Source organism: Pseudophryne corroboree, chromosome 9 (assembly GCF_028390025.1).
Source record: "Pseudophryne corroboree isolate aPseCor3 chromosome 9, aPseCor3.hap2, whole genome shotgun sequence".
In the NCBI taxonomy this organism is placed as follows: Eukaryota; Metazoa; Chordata; class Amphibia; order Anura; family Myobatrachidae; genus Pseudophryne; species Pseudophryne corroboree.
In genome coordinates, this window is record NC_086452.1 from 72,264,645 (window position 1) to 72,276,892 (window position 12,248).

Below are 12,248 nucleotides of genomic sequence, written 5' to 3' on the forward strand. Positions count from 1 at the left end.
CCCATTCTGCCTATAGCTGTTTTCCTGTGGGGGAAGGGTATCAAGTTTAGGTGCTGCCATGGCCAGCAAAGGCTCCAAGGCAACACAAAAGCAGGGTCAGGTTTCAGGTGAGGAGTCACAGCCATCGGCTCAGCCCTCCTCAGAACCCCAGAGCGCCCCGACATGGACGACACAACTCACAGAGGTGATGTCCTTGCTGACTGGGGAACTTAAAGCCTCTCGGGAAGATAGGGAGTTGGCCCGGTTCCGACAGCTTGTCCCGGTACCGGCGCCAGAACCTGCATGGGCAGTCTCATTGGCAAAGTCAGTGGAAGGGCTTTCCAGGGCTGTAATCCCTTCCCAAGCCCCGTCCTTTAGCCCCCCTCAACAGGCAGCAAAAAAGAGATTGCTAGCCTCTGTGTTACAGGACTTTGACGATGATATGCCTCAATTAGATGAGGCGGGATTAGATGTACAGGATATACAGGATGTGGATATCCAGGATACTGAGGACGATCAGGTATATGGGGACTCTGAACCAGTAGCTCAGGGTATAGAGGCTCTTATTACTGCTATTCGCTCAGTATTACAGGTGGAGGAGACGGAAGACACCTTACGCCCTTCAAGGTTTGGCACCAACCAATACCTGCCGGTGACCTTTCCAGTTTCGGAGGAGCTGGATGCGCTCATAACGGCAGCCTGGAAGCATCCAGACGCGAAATTTCAGGTATCAAGAAAACTGTTGTCTTCCTATCCTTTTCCCGCAGATAGCAGAACGCGCTATGAGACCTCTCCGATTGTGGATCCTTCGGTGTCTCATCTGTCCAAAAAGACGGTCCTGCCTGTTCCGGGGGCAGCTTCACTTAAGGAGGCGTCAGATAGGAAGTTGGAATCTACCTTAAAGAATATTTACTCTGCGGCAGGGGTTTTACATCGCCCGGCGCAGGTAGGTTGTTGGGCCAACAAGGCGATCGAAGCTTGGGCAGAACAATTGTCCTCTGGAATTCGTGACGAATTACCGGCGGATCAATTGATAGAGTTGGCAGAACACATCCGTGAATCAGCCCTTTATCTTTGCGAAGCATCCAAGGACATAGGTGTTCTCGGAGCTAGAATTTCCGCTTTAGCAATTGCGGCCCGCAGAGCTCTATGGCTCCGGCATTGGCATGCGGATACGGAATCCAAAAGGGCGGCAAAGGCGTTGCCCTTTACGGGTGAGTTTCTGTTTGGTAAGGATCTGGATGCCTGGATCTCTACAGCCACCGGGGGTAGGTCGGCTTATCTTCCTTCTGCTGCTCCAGCCGCTCGCGGACCATATAGGGGTCCCTCTTTTCGATCCTTTCGTGCCCCTTCCAGGTTTCGAGGACAGGCCAGGGCTGGAGCTTCTACCTTCCGTGGCCATAGAGGTAGAGGCAGGGGCAGAGGTTCCACAGCCTCGGCCCAGTCAGACGTTAAGTCTTCTACCACTGCCACCGCATGACGGGCCTCCCTCCCACCTGGGAGATCACAGGGTGGGAGCTCGTTTGTGGGATTTCAAGGAGGTCTGGATACAGTCCTGCCCAGATGCTTGGGTCCGGGATCTCATCACTTGCGGTTACAAGCTCGTTTTTCAGGAACAACCGCCCCAGCGGTTCTTTACCACGGGTTTGCCAGTTTCCGACAACCGGGGAGTTGCCTTACAAGCCGCGGTCCAGAAGCTTCGATCTGCAAGGGTTGTGATCCCTGTTCCCTCGCATCATCGGAAACAGGGCTATTACTCAAGCCTGTTTCTAGTACCGAAGCCGGACGGCTCAGTCAGACCAATCCTGAACTTGAAAGATCTCAATCCGTATTTGAAGGTATTCAAGTTCAAGATGGAGTCCCTCCAGTCTGTTATTGCGGGGTTGGAAAAAGACGAGTTTCTGGCATCCTTAGACATCAAGGACGCATACTTACATGTTCCCATTTGGCCTCCTCATCAGGCTTTTCTCCGGTTCGCAATACAGGACGCTCATTTACAGTTCCAGGCCCTTCCTTTCGGTCTCTCTTCTGCTCCCAGAGTGTTCACAAAGGTCATGGCGGTCATGATGGCCCTACTTCGGAAGCAGGGTGTGACAATTGTTCCCTATCTGGACGATCTGCTAATAAAAGCAAGCTCAGCAGAACGGTTACTTCAGAATATCCGGATGACACAGGACCTTCTGATTCGACACGGGTGGATCCTGAATTTCCCGAAGTCTCACTTATGCCCCTCACAACGGCTGTTGTTTCTGGGAATGATTCTCGACACAGTCCATCAGAGGGTTTTCCTTCCGCAGGACAAGATACTGTCTCTGTAGACACTGGTAAGATTGGTCCTTCAACACCGTCGGGTGTCAGTGTATCTCTGCATTCGCCTGCTGGGAAAGATGGTAGCAGCGTTCGAAGCTCTTCCGTACGGTCGCTTCCACTCTCGACCGTTTCAGCTGTGTCTTCTAAATCAGTGGTCAGGATCTCATCTGTTCCTTCATCAGCGGGTGACACTATCTCCAAAGGCACGGTCGTCGCTGCTCTGGTGGCTCCAGTCGACCCATCTGTTGGAAGGAAGACGGTTCGGCATATGGGATTGGACTCTCCTCACCACGGACGCCAGTCTGCGAGGCTGGGGGGCAGTGACCCTGGGAAATCAGTTTCAGGGGCGCTGGTCAATCCACGAATCCGCTCTCCCCATAAACATTCTCGAACTAAGGGCGGTGTACAACGCCCTGCTTCAGGCACATCACCTCCTGCGCGGTTGAGCGGTCAGAGTTCAGTCCGACAACGCCACGACGGTAGCGTACATCAACCGTCAGGGCGGCACTCGCAGCCGCGTGGCGATGAGGGAGGTCACCAACATCCTTCTCTGGGCGGAGAAGTATGCTCTGTCCTTCTCGGCAATATTCATTCCGGGAGTGGACAATTGGGAAGCCGACTATCTAAGCAGACAGGACATGCACCCGGGAGAGTGGTCGCTACATCCCCAGGTGTTTTGGCAACTGGTACGTCGGTGGGGAAAACCACAGATCGACCTCATGGCATCCCGCCTGAACCATCAGTTGCCTCTTTATTACTCTCGGACAAGGGACCCGGCGGCGGCGGCCGTGGATGCCCTCACGGCTCCTTGGAATTTCCGGTTCGTTTACCTCTTTCCTCCTTTCCCGCTGTTGCCGAAGGTTCTGCAACGCATCAAGAGGGAAGACGCTCTGGTTCTCCTAGTGGCTCCGGATTGGCCACGCAGGGTTTGGTACTCCACTCTACATCTGTTGTCGGTGGCCGAGCCTTGGACCCTGCCACTACGAGACGACCTTCTACAACAGGGTCCTTTTCTTTATCCAGACTTACGCAGGCTACGTTTGACGGCGTGGCTGTTGAGAGAGCCATCTTGACAAGGAAGGGGATTCCTCGTACAGTTATACCTACTATGCTTCGAGCTAGAAAGTCAGTTAAATCTTCTCACTACTACCGCATTTGGAAGGCTTATGTAGCATGGTGTGAACGTCGAGAATTTTCTCCTTCCGTGTATAGCTTAGCCCGTCTTCTCTGTTTTTTGCAGGCGGGTTTTTCAGCAGGCCTAAGACTGGGCTCGCTAAAAGTGCAGGTCTCTGCTCTTTCGGTTTTCTTCCAGAAAAGGTTAGCCTTGCTGCCTGAGGTTCAGACCTTCTTTCAAGGGGTTCTTCAAATACAGCCTCCCTTCCGTCCTCCGACAGCGCCATGGGACCTCAGTCTGGTCCTGTCTTTTCTGCAGTCTTCATTGTTTGAGCCCCTGGAATCAGTAGAGATAAAATATCTCACCTGGAAGGTGGTTCTTCTCCTGGCGCTGGCTTCAGCTAGACGGGTGTCGGAACTGGGGGCTCTCTCTTGCAGGTCTCCTTACCTGGTGTTTCATGCGGATAGGGCCGAGCTTCGTACTCGTATGTCCTTTCTACCTAAGGTGGTGTCGGATTTTCACATCAATCAGCCGCTTGTCGTCCCGGCCCTCTCGGGGGACTCTCCGGATACGAGATCATTGGACGTTGTAAGAGCGCTCAAGGTCTATGTGGATAGGACTTCAGCTATTCGGAAGTCAGATTCCTTATTTGTTCTGTACGACGCTGCCCGCCGTGGTTGGCCGGCCTCCTAAGCAAACCTTGTCTCGATGGATTCGACTGACCATCAGACAAGCTTATTTGGCAGCTTCTCGGGAACCTCCATCTTCCATTACAGCACACTCCACACGCTCTGTGGGACCTTCGTGGGCGGCTGCCCGGGGGGTCTCTGACTACTTTATGTCGGGCGGCTACTTGGTCCGGCCGTCATACGTTTGTCAAATTCTACAAGTTTGACACTTTTGCGGCCTCTGCATCTCAGTTTGGCAGAGCGGTTTTACAGGACTCTCAGCGCTCTCCCACCCGTTCTGGGAGCTCTGGGACGTCCCCATTGTAACTACGCTCCAGTGGCCCCTAGTGGATGAAGGAGAAATCAGGATTTTGGTACTTACCGATAAATCCCTTTCTCCGATTCCACAGGGGCCACTGGACGCCCGCGGAGCGCTGTTCCTCCTTGTTTTTTGCTTAACGGTTTGCGGTTCAATAAATGACCGCTTGTTGAGTTCAGGTTAGCCTGTTTGTTGTTAGGTTCTATTCCAGGTTTAGTTTGGGTTATCCTGGTTGACTGGACGTCATTAACCTCCTCTACCTTAAGGTTTTCAATATTACAGCTCTCCTTGGGCACAGTTTTACGTAGACTGGCTTGGAGGGGAGATAGTAGGGGAGGAGCTAGCCACAGGGTTAGAGTTTTTTAAAGTGCCAGCTCCCAATTACTGCCTACTATTCCCCATTGTAACTACGCTCCAGTGGCCCCTGTGGAATCGGAGAAAGGGATTTATCGGTAAGTACCAAAATCCTGATTTAAAACTCAGGTTGCCTGTTCAGCCCCCCACCCCCTGGAGAGTTCATTTTAACCTTTTTCCAGATCAGAGTTAATTGTGTAAATTCAACTGTAACATGGGGTCTCTTGGTCATATATGCAGGGGCTGGCTAATTACTCTTCCCCTTCCTTTTGAAGCTGGGCATTCAGATTTATCAATCATACTAAGACACTGTTATAACTTATACTGTGGGGTCTCTTAGAAATACTAGCAGGCCAAATTGCCTTATCTTTTAATTGCTTGTTTGAAGCTCTAAGCTAGTGTTTACAACTTACAAATGCATTCTCCCAACCATCTCTGGGTCCCTGCATCAAAGGGTATCTGACACCTTTGTACTGTAAACATCTCTATACAAGCAGATCAATTAAGTCTCTACCATTTAACATGCAAAGACACTTGACTGGTATAACACAATGGTACATTGATACATCAGTTGGAATAATACAAATTTCAATCATGCCCATTTCGATATAACCCAGATGCTTTGGCATCACATCCATTGATACGTCACTCGGATATCCTGGTATCATCTATATTGATATCACACTACTTATTAACAGGCCTATTTCTACTTGAAATGGCCTGGATCATGACACCACCCCTATAAGTTCAGCATTGGAGCAGTGGCACGTCAGGCCGAAGTCTCCTATGACATTTTTACACAGGATTTATACATAACCACACACAGGGCATTTGCAGAGATTGATCAATACAATATTATTTGCAGTTATGCGCATTCTGGCGTCAGAATGGCGTCCAATCATGACAGCAGGTGTCACAGCACTATGTCACGTCCCTTAGATACTGTAGGTCTGATACGGCAAACCTGTAATTCCTTCTCTCGCAGACCAGCGTTTCCCCTCTAATCAGGAGCAGACTTAGCCAATAATTCAGATGTGGAAATGATAATATTGTGTACAGTGATCGTGTTGAGTGAAAACATTTTGTGGTTCCCATGGATCCCTCACTTAGAAGAAATTGGGTCCTATTCCACTGTTTCTGGGTCCCATCACATATTATGGGAGGTGAGGACAGGCAGCAGTTGGGACGGTACTCTAGTCAGGTGGCAGCTTGGGTAGGCCTGGGAGGAAAGCAGCAGTTGGGGTAGAGGGGGTTAAGGGCAAGCAGCAGTTGGGCTAGAGCTGTGTTTAGGGGCAAGGAGAAGTGGGGTAGGGGGGGAGTAAGGGCAGACAGTGCTGGGGATTGGGAGGAGGTAAGTGCAGGCAGCAGTTGGAACAGTCCTGGGTGGAAAAGAGGCTGTCAGGGTAGTTAGCGGTTGGGGCAGTCACTACGGGGGGCAAGGAGGGAGTAAGGGTAGATGGCAGTTAAGGGCAGTACTAGGGGAAAGGAGGGAATTGGGGCAGGCATTATCTGGGGGCAGTGCCGGGCGCATTGGTATATAGCAGCTGGGGCACTATTGGGGGTTAAGGGCAGGCAATACTGGGGCAGTGCCTGGGGGTAGGTGTGGATAGCAGCTGAGTGGGTTTGGAGCATTCATTACTGGAGACGGTGCTGGTGGTAGGATTAGATAGCAACTGGCGCAGTACTGGGTGCTTGGAGCTGATTAGAGGCAAAAGAATAACCCAGGACTGCTAGCAGTCTATCACAAGCACCGTGGTCACTGGTGCATCTGCGTGCCTCACTGTCTTCATTATTCCATAGTAAGGAGAACCCCAGAGATGAAGGCAGTGTCAGGAGGGGGGATCCCCCAAGCTGAGGCATTACATTTATTAAGGCGCACGCCATTACATACACAGGATTACACATGGTGCCTCGGTGTGACTAGTGTGCAGGGAGGCAGCTGCCGTCACACAACACAGCTCGGTGCCTGCTGCTACTCTGAGCCGTCCCTCAGTCTCACATGGAGCAGGGCGCTGGTGAGGAGGGAGGATCAGGCGGCTCTTGGATCGGGAGACCATGCCAGCAGTAATTGGATGGAGAGATAGACACTGAGGATTGCTATTGGCTGCTACGTGTCCTGCGAGAGCAGCTCTGTTTTCAAAACGGAGCCCCCCACTGCCTGTCGCGCATGAATTATGTGCTAGAACACAATTCTGAAAGCACTGTGACTCAAACACAGATTTTTAAATGGATGCCGTGCGGGGTATTTGGCGCTGCAGCGGATGCCGTGCGGGGTATCCGGCGCTACAATTTTACACACTTTTTTACCTTTGTAACTCTGTAGATTAAAACGACCACTAAGAAAGAAGTTGATGAATAATTGTAGATTTGTTTGAAATCCATGTGCAGTTAAATTGAACGGCACACCACAAGTGACCTGCCAGTGATTCTCTAGAACCGGCTTGTAGAAGGCGTCAATGTAGGTGACCATCCTGGGATATACCATCCGCCATCCATGGTGTTGAGTTGGTTAATGATATGTATAAAATATTCAAATCGCATTACTTGCTGGGGATTTGAGCCGAATGTATTAACATATAAATTAGAATCTTTGATGTCTGTACGTATGAGAAATTAATATGCGCTGTGTTTGTGTACATGAACTATGCCCCCTCCCTTGAAATATTCTTACTGACAATATATTTGTAATTACTGCCTGTTTACGCCTTATTAGCTTGGATGCCAGAGGACATGTAACCTGCCATATTTGGCTGTATCCAGGCAACAGGCGGCCCATCGCTACACAGTGAAAACATCACACGTGTCGCCTTGTGGAGAATGAATTGTAATTTCTGCACATTACCACTACAAAGTGCCTCTGTCCAGATTGCAGCCTCACTGTAGCTCGCCAAGTATCCGTGAGAAACACCAGATTCATTTCTCCAGTTTTCAAAACACGTTAACAGTAATTAGATCAGGACAAGCAAAACAGCTTTTCAGTACATTCAAACTCCTCTTTGCACGTGCATCAGCACAGGGCGAATGCTATTGTGTGGCATTGCGTGCCGCCGCTTGCAAAAATGTATCGGTATTTACAAATACGCACGTCTGATAAGATGTCTGGTTCGGTGCAAGCTAGGAACGTGAATAGACTTATGCAACATGTGGAAAGGGTCTGTATTCTGTGTGGTGGGAGGTTGCAGAGCATTTTGCTCCCTGCAAAAGGACCTTTCTCCGGTAGGGTGCACAGGATAACATTTGGATATGATGATGCGACAGCGGATTTGCACCAGTCGGTCAAAGCTTTCGGCCTCCCAGCATGCAACGGGCCTGTCCATATATCCCCGCCTCCTGGCTCAGGCATATCAGTTCTTTGTTTGGTGTGGCACTTAAGTTAGTTTTGCTTGGTGATGTAGGTTGTAAGTACAGGTGCTCATAATTTTGCACCCTCGTTGAAAAGGATGGAAGGCTTATTAAATCCTAAATAAGTCAGATATATGGGTGTTCCTTAAATAATGTATGGGGCGGGTTGGGGCTGAAATGCCGGTGGTTGGGATGCTGGCGGTGTAATTACTGACCGCGGCATCCCGATTGATAGAATCCTGACAGGGGTCGGGAAACAATGCTAACTAACACCCTCCCTTCCTGCACCTGCTGAACTCTCTCCCGAATGGCAGAACAATTGAATTTTTGCTGGCGGGTACCTTCCAGTGGTGGTAACCCAAATAACAATTGATTCTCCACCTATGTGTTATGGTGGGTGCGCAATGGCCAATATATCACGCAATATCACCATTTGGCAGATAGGTCGTCTGATTAGCCAATCGTCAGGTTGGTGGTTCGGCCAGGTGTGTACTCAACATTAAGTGCATGAAGTCTGAGGATACAGGGTTAGGTCTCAATACAAACCATTCAATCTCACTCGCCAAATCCCCTTCTGCACTTCAGATTGGCACTATCACTTTGGCTGCCCCATTCCTCATGCAGCATATGTTACTACAGCCACATACTGTACCCCTCTCCGTGTGCAGTGCGGCCTGAGATCGATGTAACCATACATTGCGTGCAGTGTGACATGGCACTGATGTATGTATGTATGTTGGTGCGAATTGGCATGGATGTAACTGTATGTTGTTCTTGCAGTGCGGCTCAGCAGAATATATGGCTCCAGAGGTGGTGGAAGTTTTCACAGAGGAAGCCACATTTTATGACAAGCGCTGTGACCTGTGGAGCTTGGGGGTCATCCTGTACATCATGCTGAGTGGGTACCCGCCCTTTGTGGGTAACTGTGGGACAGACTGTGGCTGGGATCGCGGAGAAGTGTGTAGAGAGTGCCAGGTAATATAATAAACTCTACAAAATGTGTATTGTGCACCATGTTACTACACTGACCAATAGGGATTCCCAGGTCTCTCAGCCAAGTGCCCTATAGTATAGTACTTTTAGAAAACCCTTGTCAACCTTTGCCAATATCATACCCACCCCACCCCCGCTACCCTGTGATCCTCCCGTTAAGCACAGCAGAGGGGGTGCTAGTGTATTCATTCTTGGGTACACTCGTAGAGATTCGGGCTCAGCTCGATGTGTAACTTCAAGTTAGTTTATACTGCATCTTTATTATTTATTTTAGTATAGTAGCGCTTTACAGAGAACACTTGGCTATTCACCTCTGTCCTGCCCCAGTGGAGCTTACAATCTATATTCCCTACCACATGTGCGCACACATATATTAGGGTTAATTTTTGTCAGGATCCAATTAGCCTACCAGTATGTTTTTGGCATATAGTAGGGAACCTATGCAAACCCGTGGTGGGAATTGAACCGAAGACCTCAGTGCTGTGAGGCAGTAATGCTAACTATTGCACCATTTGTGCTTACTGGTATCTTATTCTAACTCCTTTCTTTTGAAGTTGGTTTTGTCTTGTGTTAGTAATGGAAGTTATTAATCATTTTACTTCTGTTTTCAATCCTGTACTAATATTTTAGAACAAGCTGTTTGAAAGTATTCAAGAGGGCAAGTATGAGTTCCCAGACAAAGACTGGTCCCACATCTCCAACCTAGCCAAGGATTTAATCTCAAAGCTGCTCGTACAGGACGCCAAACAACGCCTCAGTGCTGCCCAAGTACTTCAGCACCCATGGGTGCAGGGGGTAAATAAAGATGCACATTTAGGGTGGTATTCAATTTTGTGAAAAGTCAGTTAGGTGTCCTGTTTTTTCCTATCTAGTAGACAGTAAAAAACAGACACCCAAACAACTGAATATCCCCCTTAGAGACTAGCAAGGAATTAAGAATTATTATTTTTTTCCAGCCTTCTCTGTACCCCTTTCTTAATACTCCAGTTTTTTCATGCTCTAAATCCCTGACCCCCTTTGCTGATACCCCAGTTTGTTCATACTCTGAATTTTGTGTACCCTCCTGCTGATACCCCAGTCTTCAATCTCGTTACCCCTATGTTGTTACTCCTCTTCTCCATCACCTGAATCCACTCTACCCCAAAAATTGGGTAGATATTAGGTGGTCTATATTGATAGTGATGATTGGCAATGGCGACTTAATAGTGTTTTTTTTCTTTTCTTCTTAGGGTGCCCCAGAAAGAGGACTGCCGACTCCACTGGTTCTTCAAAGGTAGTTTTCCGGTTAGATCCTGTGAAAGTAGCATAACCCCATTATCTCATTACAAATGCTAATCCAGGTTTTGTATTTGCAGTGATCCTCTATTCTTCTAAGCAGTATACTGCAATTTGTATATACCTCCTGCTATACACACCTCCCCATTGTTACAATGCAGCATATCTTCCAGACGGTCGCAGTTAATCTCCCGGCTGTCAGGAGTCCGGCGCCGGAATCCAGACAGCCGATGAAATCCTGACAAACGCCCGCTATTCCCACTCGGTTGGTGGGTCCACGCTACCAACCGAGGGGGAACATAATGGTGTGCCGAGCGAAGAAGCAAGCTACTGGGCCCAAAGCATGGCAAGCCCACGAGGGGCTACTGTCAGGAATCCAACTGTTGTGATTCCAGCGTTAGTTTACTGACCATCAGTAAATCATACAGAATCGGTTCCAGACTATGCTGGTGTTACAATTATCCCTTTCCCTTGCAGGAACAGCAGCACTAAGGAATTGACCCAGTTTGCAGCCGATGCCATTGCGGTGAACCGCCAGATTTCCCAACATGACAGTGACCTGAGTGAAGAGAACGAAAGTTTAATCCAGACCTTTTGCTCCGTGAGGCTCTCGCCTCCATCTAATTCTCGCCTGGCAAAACGGAGGGCACAAGCCCACGCCAACAAAGGTAGTGGCGTGGGGAGTGCGAGCTCTGTGGCCGTCTGAGCTATATGGACAACGTACATCTCTTTTTACCCGGACTGCTATCAGTGACTGTTCTAATTGATTTTAAAAAGTTTTTAATGTGCCTGCCAGTTCCTTGCAGTTGCAGTGGAACTACCTCTTTTTTTTATTTAGAGAAATGTATAAATAATATTAAATAACTGTGATACATACAGTAACTCTTTGTGTGTTCCCCGAATTATACGAAGATATGCCTGGTGCTAACGGTGACAACTGCACGTCTGTTACCATTGCTATAGGAACACAAACCTTTTGTTAGGTGATAAATGTAAAAACCTTTCCTCCCCCTTATTTATTAATGTTGCACAATTTTCCAGCACATCTGCCTCATCTTTTTTTCGTACAATTTTTCTTTTTTCTTTCTTTTCTTTTTTTCTTTTTACAATCACAAAGCCACAGTGAATGCAGCTTGAGCCTAAGCTGCAGTTTTTTTTATTTAATTTTGTTTTCTGAGTGTTTAAAGATGCATTTTATTTTTTTAGCACTTTAAATGGTATTTTTTTTAACGTGGGAGTGTGTGTGTGGGGGGAGCGTTTTGTATGGAAGCGGATATGTAGCTGACTTGTCAGTGACTGATCGAAGTGACACAATTTCTGCATAAAATGTGAAAGTCCTAACGACATCAAGAGTTTTGTTTGTTAATGTTATTTAATACTTATACCAAAATAAATTTCCATATTTTTATCTTATGAGTACTCGTTTCATTCTACAAGTATTAGATGACAGATCAGCTTTCTCTTACGTCCTAGAGGATGCTGGGGTCCACATTAGTACCATGGGATATTGATTGGTCCATTAGGAGCCACTGGCACTTTAAGAGTTTAATAGTGTGGGCTGGCTCCTCCCTCTAAGCCCCCCTATCAGACTCCGTTTAGAAAATGTGCCCAGAGGAGCCGGTCACAGCTAGGGGAGCTCCTAGAGCTTCTTTAGTTTTATTATTTTTCTTACAGTTAGGCACAGGGAGGCTGCTGGCAACAGCCTCCCCGCTTCGTGGGACTTAGGGGGGGAGTAGTGTCCAACCCTGAGAGGTCAATGGCCACTATCTCCACTGACAGGACACTGAGCTCCTGTGGGTGATGATCATTAGCCGCCCGAGGCGACCGCTCACTCCCGCAGCATGCCGCCACCCCCTAACAGAGCCAGAAGATTCCGGTGGCGAGTGTGTCACCG

The 12,248-nt window shown here is 48.5% G+C and overlaps 1 protein-coding gene across 4 annotated transcripts in view; it reads left to right on the plus strand.

Moving 5' to 3' along the window:
- MKNK1 (MAPK interacting serine/threonine kinase 1) overlaps window positions 1-11,762 on the plus strand; it is an 87,165-nt gene extending 75,403 nt beyond the window's left edge. For all 4 annotated transcript variants that reach the window (XM_063939512.1, XM_063939515.1, XM_063939514.1 and 1 more), the window contains exons 9-12: window positions 8,867-9,061; window positions 9,710-9,874; window positions 10,309-10,352; window positions 10,832-11,762. In XM_063939512.1, coding sequence (XP_063795582.1) covers window positions 8,867-9,061; window positions 9,710-9,874; window positions 10,309-10,352; window positions 10,832-11,060 — 633 coding nt within the window. In that variant the 3' untranslated portion in view covers window positions 11,061-11,762. The remainder of the gene's footprint in view (window positions 1-8,866; window positions 9,062-9,709; window positions 9,875-10,308; window positions 10,353-10,831) is intronic.
- The last annotated feature ends 486 nt before the right edge of the window (window positions 11,763-12,248 follow it).